Raw genomic sequence first — 16,661 nt, 5'->3', positions numbered from 1 at the left:
AACACGACTCTGGGCTGACTGTCAAGTTGGCCAACAGAGAAATGTCAACTCCTTGGTTTACAACGAAGTTCCGTTCCTACGGCATTGGAACGTGCCATAGTCTATCACTGACCAATGCTAATGCAAGTAACGTCATAATTACAGTAAATATCTGTAGGAACTTCTAGGCCATGAATATAAAACTATCAAATGAAAACGCTAAGTACAATAAGTTATGCTGCCTTTCTGTGCCGTGTTACAATGTATTCTTAAATTAGCTCGTTGCATGTGTTCATACCCTTGAAATATGTCTTACAGCAAATATTTGTAGGAATTAGTCAGTAGTTGAATTTTTTAGACACAATAAATAGCAAAAAAATAAATAATTAAACAGCAAAAACGACAGCAACTTAGTGTGCTATGTTACGCCGTGTCGTATGCGGGGACCGAAGCCCCCATGCCAGTGCAAGAACGTCAAATTACAAAACAAAACTGAACTGTACTACTTTATGAAAACGTGGCTGTAATTTTGAGTTGGTGAAAAGCAGTGGTACTGCAGCTCATATGTTTCTGTCGGCCTGGCTCCAAAGCACTGTCAGCAGTGGTGTCACTGCAGTGACCTATAAGGAAAGGAAGCAAGGAGGCAGGCATGCTGGAGAAAACCTTGCCATACTTGACAGGACACGTCTGCACAAGCATGGCACCCTCACTCCAGAGTCACTGCATGCAGAGTCACAGTGGGACCAACCCGTGAACGGGTAGGCCAAGAGGTTGCTAGGTCGAACCTTGGTGACCTTATCCCAGGAAGGATGGGGGGGGGGGGGGGGGGGTCATCCATGGGTAATTACCCCACATAAGTGCAAGGCAAAAACCATGTAGCAGTGTCAACGTTTGAGTGACACACGCTCCTATTTATCAAAAAAATAAATACATCTTAAGGATACATGAGCAAAACAAACGAGAAAACCAGAAGGGGGGTGGGGAGTTGAAGCAAAATACAGGAAATGAACACCTTAGAATGAAAATATGAAACTGAATTAAGATAAGAACAGAAAGGTAAGAAACAAATTATGCAAAGGCCCTAAGAAGAGGGGCTTGGAGGTGTAGCATCTTACCCCCAGTTCATCCACCTGAGGAGTCTCTGTTGGCTTTAAAATCAAAGACCTGTATTAATGACTTATTCAGATCCTGAAGGTCCAACAAACATTAACCGAAAAACATTTACAAATGTACTCAATGATTAAATATGATATGTATTACATGACAGAGACAGAACAGAGTCACCACTGGCTTTGTACAAAGCGTGTAAACTGACAGGACAGACAACATTCTCTATGCACTATGGAAGACTATGACACCACATTTTAATGGTCTATGTGGGACAGAACCAGAGTAGGTCCCAATGACAAATGACAAGGGACTCACTTAGAACCGTGAGAACGGCACACAACTTTATCACCCCGCTGTAAAGACCTAGAACTACAGTAGGCCTCCATGAGCTGAGATGTGATGCATTCATGTTATGATCACCTACTCTCAGGCCAAAGCAATAAAGGTATTGTTTTGGGGCCATCTTATGGCATCCTGCTGTCAAGAAACTATGTTGAGGTGAATTCGAGAGCTTTATTTAGACAAAAGTAGTGTTTTGGGGACATCTTATGGCATCCTGCTGTCAAGAAACTATGTTGAGGTGAATTCGAGAGCTTTATTTAGACAAAAGTAGTGTTTTGGGGCCATCTTATGGCATCCTGCTGTCAAGAAACTATGTTGAGGTGAATTCGAGAGCTTTATTTAGACAAAAGTAGTGTTTTGGGGACATCTTGTGGCATCCTGATGTCAAGAAACTATGTTGAAGTGAGTTGAGGAGCTTTATTTAGACAAAAGTAGCGCTTGGGGGCCATCTTGTGTCACCTTGGTGCAATGGAATGACAGACAGCAGGAAGCACTGTATATCTTATTTAGCTAAATAAAAAAAATAAAATAAAAGCAAAGTCGACCAGGTAATTTTCAGTCTTGTAATGTAACAGAGTACAAATACTTTGTTATTGTACTTAAGTACAATTTTCACATATCCGTATTTTCTTTTTTTTCATTACTAATTCCTTACTTGGAATATTACTAATTACTTACTTGGAATATTTAAGAAAATTTTATATCAGAAAATGACATTTGATACTTAAGTACAGCCAATATCAGATCCTTTAAAACTTAAATCAAGTATTATTCTTCAGGGTGACTAACTTCTACCAAAGTTATTTTCTGAGAAGATATTAGGTACTTTATACAAGACTGGAGATTTTCTGTCTTTGGAAGTACCGGTAGTGTCAGAGCTGTATGAGAGGCAACGACGCCCGCCGACTGCATGTACGGGTAATCCGCAATGCTGAGACTGGGTGTGAAGTTTAACAACCAGACTCACTTCTACTACACCGTTGTTGCTGTTCACTAAGAGACGCCAGACGCTGACATTGTCACACATGTAAATGATCTGATTTCGGTATGCTGTGTTACTGTGTGAAAACTTAAAACAAAATACGGGTTTGCTGGGTTCTGTATAAAAGGCACAGGGGAAAAACTACAAATATTTACAGTGTTCTCTGTGTGAAAGAGGATTCAAATTGAGTGATATCATCTTTCTAAATGCAAATATTCCTTATTGAATGTCTGCAGGTGCACCCTTTTGGACTCTTTTGTGATTAAGGGCTGTACAAATAAACTGGACTCATGTTTTGGCCAATGAATGCACTGTAGAACCGTACTGTATACAAATAATCTCTTAGCATCTTAAATGGAATTTGTCCATGAAAGCCTAACTTTAATGAGCTAATTATTAACTACAGTAACACCCACACACATACGCAGTCGCAATATGCAATTCATGCCGTAAAAAGGAAGTAATGGGCGAGCACTTGTTCACACAGTCCGGGTGCAAAATAAAAACATCAACAACGGTGGTGAGCTTGAACCTGACTTATGCCTTGAATCAAACAAAGCAAACAAATCAATAAATGAACAGCAAAAACACCCTCCAGACAGACATGGCTTCATTCAAATCCTTGAGCGCTGTGATTCAAAGAGTTTAGCTTGAGGAGGTTCTTTAGGTAATCCTGGCCACGGCATCCGTGGAGCATGCATCCAGCATTGCCGCCTTGCCGGGAAGGAGCACTGCACGCACACGCAAAGAGGAGCGCCCGGTCAACTCATAGCAATGCAGCAAACTCATGCACGTGCCCTTGCGGCGAGTCTGCCGTGGAGCGCTGCGCGGTCACACGGCCGGGAGACAGACGGGAAAAGAACTTGGGACAGGGAGGGCAAATTGGGGGAAAGGAGGGGGCAGTGAAGAGCCGCTGAGGTATTCATGCACCTGACTGGGGTCTACACACCTGTGCTACACATGAGCTCCATTGTGAGCTTTAAGAGCTCACTACAGGAAGACAGAACAAAACACAGACAATCACTCACAGAGACACAAACACAAGATCGACAAAGAACCTCAAACTCAGCTCTTTTTGTCTCAAAGGACACAACCGCTCTTACCTGTGAAAAAATGTTTCATGCTGTTCATGGCGCTTTCAGCTGTGGGTTGACTTTTTAAAATAAAATTCTATTCCATCACCTTCCATTCATTGCACTCACCACCCACTACATTAGGTACACTTGCACAGTAATGAGATCCAAGACTGTGTCAGAAAGTCTGACCATGTACAAAACTTAAAGTACATGCTGCTTACTGTCATGCAAGGTTTTTGATAGCGTGTTAGCAATGGATCTCATTACATAGTGCAGTTGCACCCAATCTGTGTAGCAGATGAATTCATTTCTGAATTATATTTCTTAACGCAGACTGGTGCGTCACAGATCTTAACTTTTGAGTGGGATAAATATTCTGCAAGCTCAGGGCCATTCTGTCTGGAGGTCACATTTGAAGGACTTGGCGAGGAGTGGGAAGGAAGGAGAAAGGAAGGACAAACGGCACAAGGCTCTGTGGAAAAATAAAAACTGACCGGAGGGGAACGGAGCGGGTGGCCAAGGGCCATCTGGGAGAGGCGGGACATTGAAAAGATGTTAGCTGACGCTTCCCAGCATGCATTTGGAGAGGTCACAAACATCAACAATTTATGACTAGAATGCAAAATGAGAAGCACCTAGTGAACAAATACAGTGGGCACACAGAAGTCGGACAAATCGTGATTCGACCAAATATTTCTTTTATGACAATATGGCCACGTTGTATGACTAAAACTAAAATGAGAAAGTAGTACCTGTCCAATGTAAAGTGCTGCCTTGACATATGAGTTTAATTTCTTCCGTGACTATGCGTGTAGCCTCCTCCCCAAAAACTTATTTTGTTTTGTAATGTGCTTTTAAATAGAAAAATGAAACTATAATAATGTAGGTTATAAAACATACAGTACTGACATAATTGAATGGAATGTAAAGAATTTAACAGCTTTTGCCAAATTTTTTGCTTCAATTCAATGGACATTGTGTTGCTCCTTTTTGGTGTGTGTGTCCAAGCCACCTGGAGGCAGTGTAATATACACACAGAGACACGTTAAGAAGTGTTTCTCTCACTAAGCTGCTTTGATACTTGTATTTGTCATTTTTCTCAAAGGATAACAAAAACATATGCCTGTGAGTATTGCGATGTTGTCTGTCTACATGTGTTACTCCACCACCTTTACAAAGGCAAAGCTATGTGGTTGTTTTAAATACACGTCATTCTCTTTGTTGTACTGTATGTTTAAGATTGACAGTAAACTTCAAATTAGTGGCAATGGAACAGCTTGAAGCCTTTTAAAAACATTTTTTTTTTTTTTTTTTTTTTAGGAATTTTCCCCTGCCAAGCTGCCAAACTTCTGCTTATTGTGAATTGAGTTGACTGAGTTAGCAAACCCCATCTAGCGCTAAAACATTTGTTTGCAAGTCAAAGTAAAAAAATCGGCCTCATATCTTGAAAAACTTTGAAAGTCTGCTGGCACGTAAGTCAAGCCACCACTCATTTGTGACCGCAGTCCTGGAACTTTTCTGAAACACTTTGTACTACAGTTCATTATATAACTTTTTTGTACCTACATGGCAATTGGATTTTACACATCAACTGTAAAGTGTTTAGAAGTTTAACCATGAAAAGAGTTCCAGCTTTAGAATGAATTAAATCCATTTCCGTTTTTTTTTTGTTTTCTTTTTTGTGAGCAAAATGACTTCAAAATCTGAACAAATCGATTATCAGCCCGTTTCTTGAAATAGAAATTGTTGATTGCGTTCGACTACCAAGGGTCCACTGTATATCTTTTGAAACCTCATTACCTTTGAAATCAGCAATGAGACATGACTGCACGATGCAGTACGATCCGGCCACACACACACACACACACACACACACAGACAACAATAACCACATGCAATGCGAGCCTCAGAAAACAATATTCAATGGAAAATGGCACTCACAAGAACCATTACAAAAGCGTGTGAAATAAACGTCATGTTCCAGCACTCGAGACACACAACACACTCGCACTCTTAAATCCAAACTGCGCACACGAAACACGATACTGTACATGCATTACAATAAATCACCGATACTTGAAATAATCCTTTGTACAGTCATGCAGACACTCACAATGACATGAAATATGTCTCCAAAAAAACAGCACTGCAGCTCAGACAAGAGCACTCGGGAGGGGGAGGGGGAGGGCGGTAGCAGGTCAATGGGGTAGGGGTGGGGTGCATCTTCCACACCTAAATTGTCTACTGGGGCTTACAAATGTGAAGCTTTTCTGCTATTAAAATGTGAAAAGGAGTATTAGGGCCACACTGAAAAGAAAATAAACAATCCTTATATTGACTCGAATGTCAAATACCAGAATAAAGTTGAAAAATTGCGAGAATTTGTTGTAATATTACAAGGAAAACATAAAGAGTTTTGTCAGATTTGAACAATTGAATGTGTATTGTGTAAACACAAAGAACTACACACACTGAAATATGTTCTTTTGTTGGGTTTTCTCAATAAAACATTTAATGATATTACAATGAATATACAGTTATTATTGATATTCTTCTTATTATTATATGGCAGCACTAGAGAGAAAGACAGTTGCTGGTGGCCTCAGACAACTGTCTCCGTTAGTTATGTATTACATAATTTTGATATTCACTCGTTGAATATCACGACTTCAATTTTCTAATAAATAGCATACTTTGTAACAATATGCTAAAAAGATATACAACTTTATTCTAGAAAACTACTATATTCTTGTAACATTAGGATTTTATTGAATCATTATTACTGTACTCTCATACCTCAATGACTTTTTCATTTTGGCCCTAATACTCATTGAATTTAATATTTATGTTTAGGTGTTTGTTTACAAAGCACAGTTATCAAAGAGCTAAGAACTAATAACATTCAGAGATCCTAAATGACTCACAGACCTTGTAAAATTACAATGAACCAATTCCTTAAACAAATTAGTTAGTAAATTAGTTGTAAATAAATCCACCCTGTGAGGGGGGGTCCCGACGATAAAGTTGTTCTTAACAGTAGGGTACACACAAACAACATTGTCTTTCATTGTCATACTTGCCTCTACAAGTTTCTATGGAAACAAAATGAACAAGAGTAAGAATTAGATGGCTGCGTTAAGGAAAATATGAATATAAAATGGGGCCTCAGTTCATCACACTTTGTCGTCATTTAGCGAACACATTTTTCAGAAAAAGACACGGAGAAGCAGCAGAAATGCGGTATTAAAGCAAACCAAGAATAACTTTTGAAAACGAATAGGACAAAGTCAAACTGACGCTTTACATAAAATGCCTTTTTGCAATTCATTTAATGCCTAAATTCAATAGACAACGTGGGATATGAATGGCGGTACTTAGTGGGCAACAACTTAGTCAAGGCAATAAGATTATGGATTTGCGTTGATATTCTTAATTCAATGTCATGATTTTTTGATTTTGCTTGAGTGTATAAAATACTAAAATGCCTTGGAAAAATCACTGGGCCATAACAGTAGAAGATGCTTTGCTTAAAGTGCAATCTATAAGAAAGGGCCTTACACTTGTTGTAAAGCTTCAGTTCGACCTGAGAATAGAAGGAAAGTCATACTTACATTCACTTCAGTGATAGCAATATCAACGACGCTACCGACGACAATTAAGGCATCAAATGTGTTCCAAGCATCAGCGAAATAGTGCTGTAGTCAATGCACAATGTGAAAATGCAGAGGCAGGGAGAAATGAATGGCACGGGCGAACAAGTTAAATGAAGGAAGGGTGAGTGGAAGAGAAAAAAAGAGAGAGAAAAAGGAGAAGCATTAAGCAGAATCCACAACAAAGCAAAGCTGGAGGTCCTGACGGGTCGAGCTGCGCTGGCGGGAAACAGGAAGATGCCAGAGGAGTTTAGAGAGCGACGAGGCGGGAGCCACTTCCAATCTTAAGACTTTACTTACGTCGATCTCACTGAGAACAATGTCTACTATGCTGCCAATCACAACCAGGGCGTCGAACACATTCCAGGCGTCTCCGAAATAGCCCTGAATGAGTTTGAGCGAGTAGCCGCCGAGTTGGGTGTCAGACCAAAAACAAAAAGTCTTTATTTGCCCTCACGCATGTCTAAAATTAATTGTATGCATCCCATGTGTGTAAATATTGGCTGTCTAGTTAAATCATCCTTGGCTAAATAGGTATTGGAACGTTCACAAACTGTAAAAGCCGGTAGCACCCCAGTGACAAACAATTGGATGTACAACATATACTCCTGTCTACTTGAGCTGAACTGCTCGTAATCCCAACTCACTTATGTATACAGTAGTGGTTGAACCGATTAGTCGACTTTACTACTCCTCATCGATCTTTAAAGCTTGAAGTCGACTAACCGCTAATCACGTTTTTGCCATCTCCCTTTTCAATTGGCCTGCTTGCTGCCATCCCTGGACTGTAACGCTCCGAGGAGCCGCGAAATGTTCCACCGTGCTATCTTCGCTATTCCAGTCCATCGAAATTTGTCTTTACATGAAACTCGTTCGTGGCACAAAACAGGTTTGTTTGGCATTCTGCTGTCGCGTGCTAAAAAATATATCAATGACGTCATCAATTTATGGACTTTGACTCTACTTTCATCACATTATAGTTGACTACAAAAAAAATCTTTAATCGTTCAACCCCTAGTATACAGTGAGTTGTTGTTGTTTGGCCCAAACTTGTATTAATATTGCATGCAAACATTGAGGTCACTGCACTCCACACACTCTCTTACTAGCATCCTGTCCTTCTTGGCAACAAAGAGCTGCTGGCCAGGCAGTCAAGAGCAACGTGGAAAAAAAGAATAATATTCAGACTCAATAATTACACGCTGTTGAAAAAAAAACAGATATGTAAATCATCCATCCATCCATCCATCTATTTTATGAGCCGCTTCCCCTCACTAGGGTCGCGGGCGTGCTGGAGCCTATCCCAGCAATCATCGGGCAGGAGGCGGGGTACACCGTGAACTGGTTGCCAGCCAATCGCAGGGCACATACAAACAAACAACCATTCACATTCACATTCACACTTACGGGCAATTTTGAGTTGTCAATTAACCTACCATGCATGTTTTTGGGATGTGGGAGGAAACCGGAGTGCCTGGAGAAAACCCATGCAGGCATGAGGAGAATATGCAAACTCCACACAGACGGAATGTGTATATTTATGTCCTTTGGTTGTCTGGTCCATTTGTGACTAAATGTGTGATGCGGAAGGAGTGGCGTCAAGTCAAGACATTTATGGGCTGACTCACCCTGGGTTTAAAAGCAATGAGCTTGAGAACCATTTCCACAGTGAAAACAGTCGTGAAGACCATGTTGAGGATATCCATGACGTAGTTAAAGAGCGCCGACTGGCCGTAGTGCTGCAGGAGGCAATAAAGACATTTTAGTGCAGGCTCGAAAAAATTATATTCATTTTATATTCTTATTTTGTGTTCAGAGCTGGCAAGCAAGTACAGCAAGTACAAGTACCGCCAGCTTCTCTGGGCCCGAGCTAATCTAAGATGGACTGATGCAAAGTGGAAAAGTGTTCTGTGGTCCAACGAGTCCACATTTCAAATTGTTTTTGGAAATTGTGGACGTCGTGCCCTCCGGGCCAAAGAGGAAAAGAACCAGCCGCACTGTTATGGACGCAAAGTTCAAAAGCCAGCATCTGTGATGGTATGGGGCTGTGTTAGTGCCACTGGCATGGGTAACTTACACATCTGTGAAGGCACCATTCATGCTGAAAGGTTTTGGAGAAACATATGCTGCCATCCAAGCAACGTCTTTTTCATGGACGTCCCTGCTTATTTCAGCAAGACAATACCAAACCACATTCTGCACGTGTTACAACAGCGAGTAAAGGAGTGCGGGTACTAGACTGGCCTGCCTGCAGTCCAGACCTGTCTCCCATTGAAAATGGGTGGCGCATTATGAAGCGTAAAATACGACAACGGGGACCCCGAACTGTTGAACAGCTGAAGCTGTACATCAAGCAAGAATGGGGAAGAATTCCACCTACAAAGCTTCAACAATTAGTGTCCTGAGTTCCCAAACGTTTATTGAATGTTGTTGAAAGAAAAGGCGATGTAACACAGTGGTAAACATGACCCTGTCCCAGCTTTTTTGGAACGTGCTGCAGCCATAAAATTCTAAGTTAGCGATTATTTGCTAAAAACCATAACGTTTATCAGTTTGAACATTAAATATCTTGTCTTTGTAGTGTATTCAATTAAATATGATTTGCAGATCATTGTATTCTGTTTTTATTTATGTTTAACACGACGTCCCAACTTCATTAGAATTGGGGTTGTAATTTAATGGCATTAAAGAAATCATTAGTTTAAACAAAAAATATATGCAAAATGAAGAACCATAGAGTGAGTAAATTTTTATATGCTGATTGAAATTTTTCTGGGGCACTTTTGCTGCTTCGAGGGCACATTTGACCACTCCGAGGGCTCTTTTTGCCACATAGGATAAAAAGTGTGTGTGTGGCCCCCCCACTTCTGCCGCCTCTGACGCACGTGATGTATTGTATTCATGTGTAGTACTTTGACTTGTCTTACCTGTACAGCCAAGCAGAGTGTGTTTAGCATGATGAGCACAAACATGATGTACTCAAAGCCCGTGGAGTTGACCACATACCAGAACTTGTACTGGTATGGGTTCTTGGGGATGTACCTCCTTAGAGGACGGGCCTTCAAGGCGTATTCCACACACTGACGCTGCACAGAGGCACAACAGAAATAACTTGGGTTGCATTCATTCTCATCTGAATCTTGATTCTAATCTTGGAGCAAGAAACATTGCTGTCTCTGACCTGGTTCTTGTCGAGTTCACAGTTTTTGTACTCCTTCTCTCCTTGCTCCTGAAACGTGACAATCACAAAACCTACAAAGATGTTCATCATGAAGAAGGCGATGATGATGATGTAGATGATAAAGAAGATGGAAATCTCCACACGGTAGTTGTAAATGGGCCCGAGGTTCTCCCTGTTGGAGTCGATTGCCTTGTATAGTAACCTGAGGGCAAAAGACGGGAAAACGTTATATCGGTACTTTGATTAACATAATTATCATCATCATAGACGTTTTTTTGCTATTCGTGCCAGGGCTCAGTCCCGAGTCCCCCAGAAATAGTGGGAGAACACATGACATCAAAAAGATCTATTTATTATTCCTGATATTATTTATAATTGATGTATTTTTTTCAGCATGTATTCTTCCATTCTGCTGTGGCTTGCGTTGCGTTGAAGTGCCACCTTCTCACCATGTCTGGCTGAAACTTCAGTGACAGTTTTCAAGCAGTGCTTGAGTCACAACCCCAATTCCAATGAAGTTGCGCCGTTGTGTTTAACATAAATAAAACAGAATACAATGATTTGCAAATCACGTTCAACCTATATTTAATTGAATACACTACAAAGACAAGATACTAAATGTTCAAAGTGATGAACTTGATTGTTTTTAGCAAATAATGATTCACTTGGAATTTTACGGCTGCAACACGTTCCAAAAAAGCCAGATTCTCTGAACCTTTTGATGATATTATGGCGCGTAGATGATGAAATTGCTAAATTCCTTGCAATTGTACGTTGAGGAACATTGTCCTTAAAATGTTCGACTATTTTCTCACACACTTGTTCACAAAGAGGTGAACCTCACCGCATCGTTGCTTGTGAATGACTGAGCAATTCAGGGAAGCTCCTTTTATACCCAATCATGGCACCCACCTGTTCCCAATTAGCCCGTTCACCTGTGGGATGTTCCAAACAGGTGTTTGATGAGCATTCCTCAACTTTCTCAGTCTTTTTTGCCACCGTCAGCTTTTTTGGAACGTGTTGCATCCATAAAATTCTAAGTGAATGATTATTTGTTAAAAACAATAAAGTTGATGAGTTTGAACATTAAATATCTTGTCTTTGTGCTGTATTCAATTAAATATGTTGAACATGATTTGCAAATCATTGTATTCTTTTTTAACACAACGTCCCAACTTCATTGGAATTGGGGTTGTACATGTCAATCATTATCCACAGCGCTACCGATTGGTGGTGTCTACATGTCACTCATTACGTGTAGCAGTAGGTTTGTAATGGAGGTGTGAAAAGACTCTCACGCAGGCCAGCCTTCAAAGGTGGAGACAGTGAATAGAGCCATCATGGCCATTAGCACGTTGTCGAAGTTGAAGTCGCTGTTGTGCCACATTCGTTTGTGGATGGTGGGCTGATTCACATCGCCGTCCTTATACAGGATGTAGGTGCCTCTGAAAATGCAAACAAGTCACAGGGATGAAGTTGTGAACCAGGATGGTTAAATTGCTCTGGTGTGGTACAAGACGACGAAAACCAACTTGCACTCCTCTGGGCTAGATTTGGCTTCATCTGTGCAGCGATACAACTTTCCCTTTGGAGGAAAACCACCATTTTTGCACCATTAATCTTCTGTCAGATCCTCTAACTTACTTCTGTGGCCTCAGTGCTGACCTTGAAGAGCTGCACCCCAATGCAGGCGAACATGAACTGCAGAAGAGTGGTGACAATCATGATGTTGCCGATGGTTCTGATGGCCACAAACACACACTGCACCACGTGCTGTCGGGCAAAGAAATGCACACATTTAGACATGACCATATCCAGAGTCAACATGACAAATGGCACTAGCATCTGCACCTTCAGGCCTTTGGCTCGATTGATGGCTCTCAAGGGTCTCAGGACACGAAGGACCCTGAGAATCTTCACCACTGAGATGGCAGACGACCTGCATGATAAAAACACACACATTGTTATATAGTTTTCGAGACCAGTGATTCCCAACCACCATTAGATGTGCCGTGGCATTTTCGTGTGCCGTGAATGTCCCAAAAATGATGATTAATTACTCCAACCAATTTGTTCATCTATCTATGCCAGCGACATCTAGTGACTGGCAGAACAATTACTGTAAATGCTCTTATACTAGATGCTAAAAGGTATAATTAACCTGTGTAATCACCTGCTATTCTGTTACAACAGAATAATAGCTTTGTGTTTGACTAAACATGCCCAGATTTCAAACGTAGAAAGTAAATTTGAGAGTAGCTTGAGATGACATCATATAGTAGATTGATAGATAAACTATTCATTAATTTATACTCACTGTATGCCAAAGGAGACTAAAGACACTCCGACCACTAACAAGTCGAGAAGGTTGAAGTAATTCCTGCAGAAAGCTCCTTTATGGAGAAAAGCTCCGTATGTCGTCATCTGAGGGGAAGGCACATTATGTCAGGGGAGCAAGTGACAAAGGAAAGCACATATTCACCCTCAAACACACCACAAACCAGATTTCAACATACACACCTTACACACTAGGTGTCACAATTGATAGATTAATCGACAACGAATTGATTGTAAAATGAATCAACAACTATTCTGATAATGGATTCATCGTTGAGTGCCATTGTTTCACTTAAAATTGTCCAAATCCTCTGATTTTGGCCTCTTAACAGCAAATATTCTCAGATTTTTGTATTCCTTCATGAAAGCAGACTGATGATCTTTTGTGTTTAATCAAAAGACATTTGCAAACGTCCGCTTTTACTTTGAGAAACAATGATCAACATTTTTGCCTACTTTCCAAGTAGCTCAGTTTCAAAAAGGTTGGTAAGTACATTGCTCCCTCTCGTCATATTGCTCAATTGTGGTTTATTTGATTTTCTTTAATCATAAAACAATACCAAAAAACCCCAACAATAATCAGTTAATAAACAGTAATCACCAAACATATTTTGCAATAAACTTTAATGCGAAAGAATGTTTATTTATTATTTGATTATTAGATGGAATGATCGACAGGACAATCGATTCTAGAAATATTTGATCGTGACAGCCCTAATCACACACACTCTCCCTTTCAAACACATTACCACACATAGTATCGCTCATACAGATATACAATACACAATGCAAACATGTTAAATAGAAAAGCATATATAGTCAATTATACCCATTCATATTACCCTCCCCATTTTGAAACACACACACACACACAGTTTTGCACACTCTTGTAGTTCACTCTGATTGAGGGTGGCGAGCTGAGAGCGGTGAAAAAAAGGGGGCTAAAATCTACCATCGCCACCCCCACGGCCCTTATTGACATGAATGTAGTAGTAAGTCATTCATTTCTCAATCTACTATGGCAAGAAAACATGCATTTTGTTGCCATGGCGTCAGCAATATACAGCAGTTACTCCCTGCAAGAGCTCCAGTCGTAGAGATTGGAAAGTGAAAATGAACTTCCTGTCACATTCATGTGGACCGTCCTCTTAAAGCCCATTATATCATGTTCTTTAATAGCGCTCAATGTAGGGAAGGCGGCTCCCGATTAGAAAACAGGCAGAGAAGAAAAACCAGCCAAAATAATCTTCAAATCATAAACGTGAAGGATTACTTCTCAGAGTGCATGTGAACGGTGGAGTCCCAACGCAGCGAGACGCCAAGCGCTAACTGAGAGCATTGGGGAATTTTTGGGTCAAAACAGCAGCGGCGTGATTTGTGTCCAAATGACCGCAGAGACGAGTCCACCTTTCCATGCACTCAGTCCGGGTAAGCAGACTGAACCATGCTGGAACATGGCTGATTTTGCCCCCTCTTTTATGCGTCTGGAAAGCAGTCTGTACTAGGGGTTGAACGACGTAAGGTTTTTTGCAGTCGATGCTAAAGTGTTGATAGTCGGGTTGACGTCCACGAGTTTTATAAAATCTGACTGTCTGTGAGACCATGAAGGTATCTGAGTGTGACTTGTGATTGGAGGGTTCAGTTGGAGTGTGGGAGGAATGGAAGGGGGGAAAAAGAGCTCGGCATGTGTCTGCGGGCTTGAGCAAAACAGTAGATGTTGGCGACAATACTTTTGTATATTGAGTGTTTGAATAGATGTAGAATTTGATAGCCAACGTTTGGCAAATACAGGTGGGACGGACAAAGTCTCATTTCACCGTTTACAGGCACCAATTTGGAATCATGGCGAGAAGACTGAACATTTGTTGAGAAAAAGATAGAGATGGGGGCTTTTATGAATCAGCAGAGCTTATCTTACTTTGGCCAGCGACCCAGTCCATACATCCTACTATTCTTTGTGTTTCAAGCCTAGCTCATCCTCACCAGATGGACCGCCAACGTGGCAGACAAACACATACCAATCACGTGATCCAAAAGCATCTATAACCATTTGTTTTAACAATAGAGGTTACTTATCGGTCACTCGTTATCTTTGTTTTGTCGTGTGTGTGTGTGTTGCAAGTGAGTGCTAATGTCTCATATTTAGTGCTCGAGACACCGCCGCTATTTTGCTGCACCGACCGACCACTTGTTGATTTCAGCGAGAATTCCGTGTGTTTAGTGCCAAAACACATGATTGGCGATGAATCAGTTTCAAGCTGCAATTGTCATTGCACATCGACACGTCGGTTCAACCCCTAGTCTGTACGGGAGGCATGGAGTTAGCTTTGACTGGAGTTGACTTTGCGTTTGACCCCCCCCCCCCCAAAAAAAAAATCACCTCTGTCTCAACTTCAGCCAATGCTTCACTAATGTCTGAGCAGCCTGTTAAGATTGGTTGCATTTCACAAAGATTTGACATAATCCGCACCCTTTTTACGCATAATTTTTCAGACATGATGTGACACCCATGGAAGTAGAATGTAATGTTTGATGTTGTGTTTCCTTCCCCCAAGTTCTCTCTTGCGTTTGCGTTACTGATGTGCAAGTAACGAGTCCAATAGAGATCTCTACGATTTAGTTCTGTCTTTAAAAGAGGTGCCGTGAAGCAAAAAAGTAAATAAGAGAAAGGAAACAAACAAGCCAGGTTGTACTGAGTGGTGGGTGACACACAAGGAGAGAATGCAGCAAGGCTCTCGTTGTCACTTAAGGGGTTACCTTCAATATGATCTCAAATGTAAACATACTAGTGAAGACATAATCTGCATAGCCTAGGACCTGGAAGGCAACCACATGTGTGCAGGGTTATTGGGTCGGGAGGTTAGTACAGCACGGACAGGGGACACAGGACATTTACCTTCAAAATGATCTCAACAGTAAAGATAGCCGTGAAAGCATAGTCAAAGTAACCAAGTATCTGCAAAAAGCAACGTAGATGTTTAACAAAGACAGTTCATTGTGCAACTTAAAACATCATTAGCAAACAAGATCAATTATTTTAATTAATTTTTTTTTAATTGGAAATTTGGAAGATTATATTTTTTGAGACTAGACGGCTTCTTGTATGCAGTGTCATAACTGAGCATCACCGCAGTAGTTCTAATGAATACAGTGAAACCTCTAAAGTACAACTTGGAATTTGATCCAAATTCTCAGGAAAAATGAACCTCTACGGTCACACGAAACTTTGGAATCGAAACCGGTATCGTTCATGTTCAACGAGCATCAAACAATTAATTGTGCAAACATTTGCACAACATTTTTTTGGGGGGGCTTTTAGGAACACTCCTTCTAAAACAGTGGTTCTCAAACTTTTTACACCAACTACCAGCTAACTATTATAGGCCTAAGTGCTGGTCAAAAATGATGTAGCGATTCTATTCCTAAAATATATATTCTTATAAGCCACTGTAACATTAAAACTTGAATACAGCAAAAGACAAAAAGTGGTACTTGGCATGTATTTCACATAAGTAAAATGAGAATCGTACACTTTGAGAATCACTGTTCTAAAAGAAGGTTCAGTCTCAACAAGGGTAATTAAAAGAAGAACAATGTTAAGTCACATTGGGTAGTAACATTCAAAGCAGTAATACTCCTTTGGTGTCCCAATACTATTGACCAGCATGAGCATACACTTTGTTACTTGTTGTTAAAGCTGCGTTTTCTTTTGCGTATTGTTTTTTGCAGTTTACATGAGCATTTAATTTCTTTCTACACTTCTGTGACAGGTAAGAATGTTCCTTAAATTTGCACTGAAAATAAACATTCCATCCATGATTTCATTGGGGACTTCTTTTCAAATCTAAATGAATCAGAACTTCCACATCAGCGTTCCAGAACCGATCGAGTTCAAACTCAGAGGTTCCACTGTAGATCAAATAATTACTGCAGTGTAAACATACACTATATGGACAAAAATATTGAGGCAGACCTCTAAATGACCTTGAAATGCAAGGCAACAA

General features: G+C 40.6%; 1 protein-coding gene across 19 annotated transcripts in view; it reads right to left on the bottom strand.

Annotated features, from left to right (window-relative positions):
- Positions 1–16,661, bottom strand: part of cacna1da (calcium channel, voltage-dependent, L type, alpha 1D subunit, a) — a 71,111-nt gene that overhangs the window by 17,643 nt on the left and 36,807 nt on the right. For 5 of the 19 annotated variants that reach the window (XM_061784643.1, XM_061784645.1, XM_061784641.1 and 2 more), the window contains 12 exons: positions 15,554–15,613; positions 15,415–15,474; positions 12,638–12,744; positions 12,172–12,259; positions 11,986–12,093; positions 11,853–11,905; positions 11,619–11,765; positions 10,321–10,522; positions 10,067–10,225; positions 8,768–8,878; positions 7,101–7,184; positions 1,095–1,127 (listed from right to left, as the gene is read on the bottom strand). In XM_061784643.1, coding sequence (XP_061640627.1) covers positions 1,095–1,127; positions 7,101–7,184; positions 8,768–8,878; positions 10,067–10,225; positions 10,321–10,522; positions 11,619–11,765; positions 11,853–11,905; positions 11,986–12,093; positions 12,172–12,259; positions 12,638–12,744; positions 15,415–15,474; positions 15,554–15,613 — 1,212 coding nt within the window. The remainder of the gene's footprint in view (positions 1–1,094; positions 1,128–7,100; positions 7,185–8,767; positions 8,879–10,066; positions 10,226–10,320; positions 10,523–11,618; positions 11,766–11,852; positions 11,906–11,985; positions 12,094–12,171; positions 12,260–12,637; positions 12,745–15,414; positions 15,475–15,553; positions 15,614–16,661) is intronic. The other 14 variants (XM_061784648.1, XM_061784649.1, XM_061784660.1 and 11 more) reach the window with 8 other exon arrangements.

Source organism: Phyllopteryx taeniolatus, chromosome 9 (genome assembly GCF_024500385.1).
Source record: "Phyllopteryx taeniolatus isolate TA_2022b chromosome 9, UOR_Ptae_1.2, whole genome shotgun sequence".
In the NCBI taxonomy this organism is placed as follows: domain Eukaryota; kingdom Metazoa; phylum Chordata; class Actinopteri; order Syngnathiformes; family Syngnathidae; genus Phyllopteryx; species Phyllopteryx taeniolatus.
The sequence above is the reverse complement of the archived record's forward strand: the minus strand, read 5'-3'. Positions and strand labels throughout refer to the sequence as shown.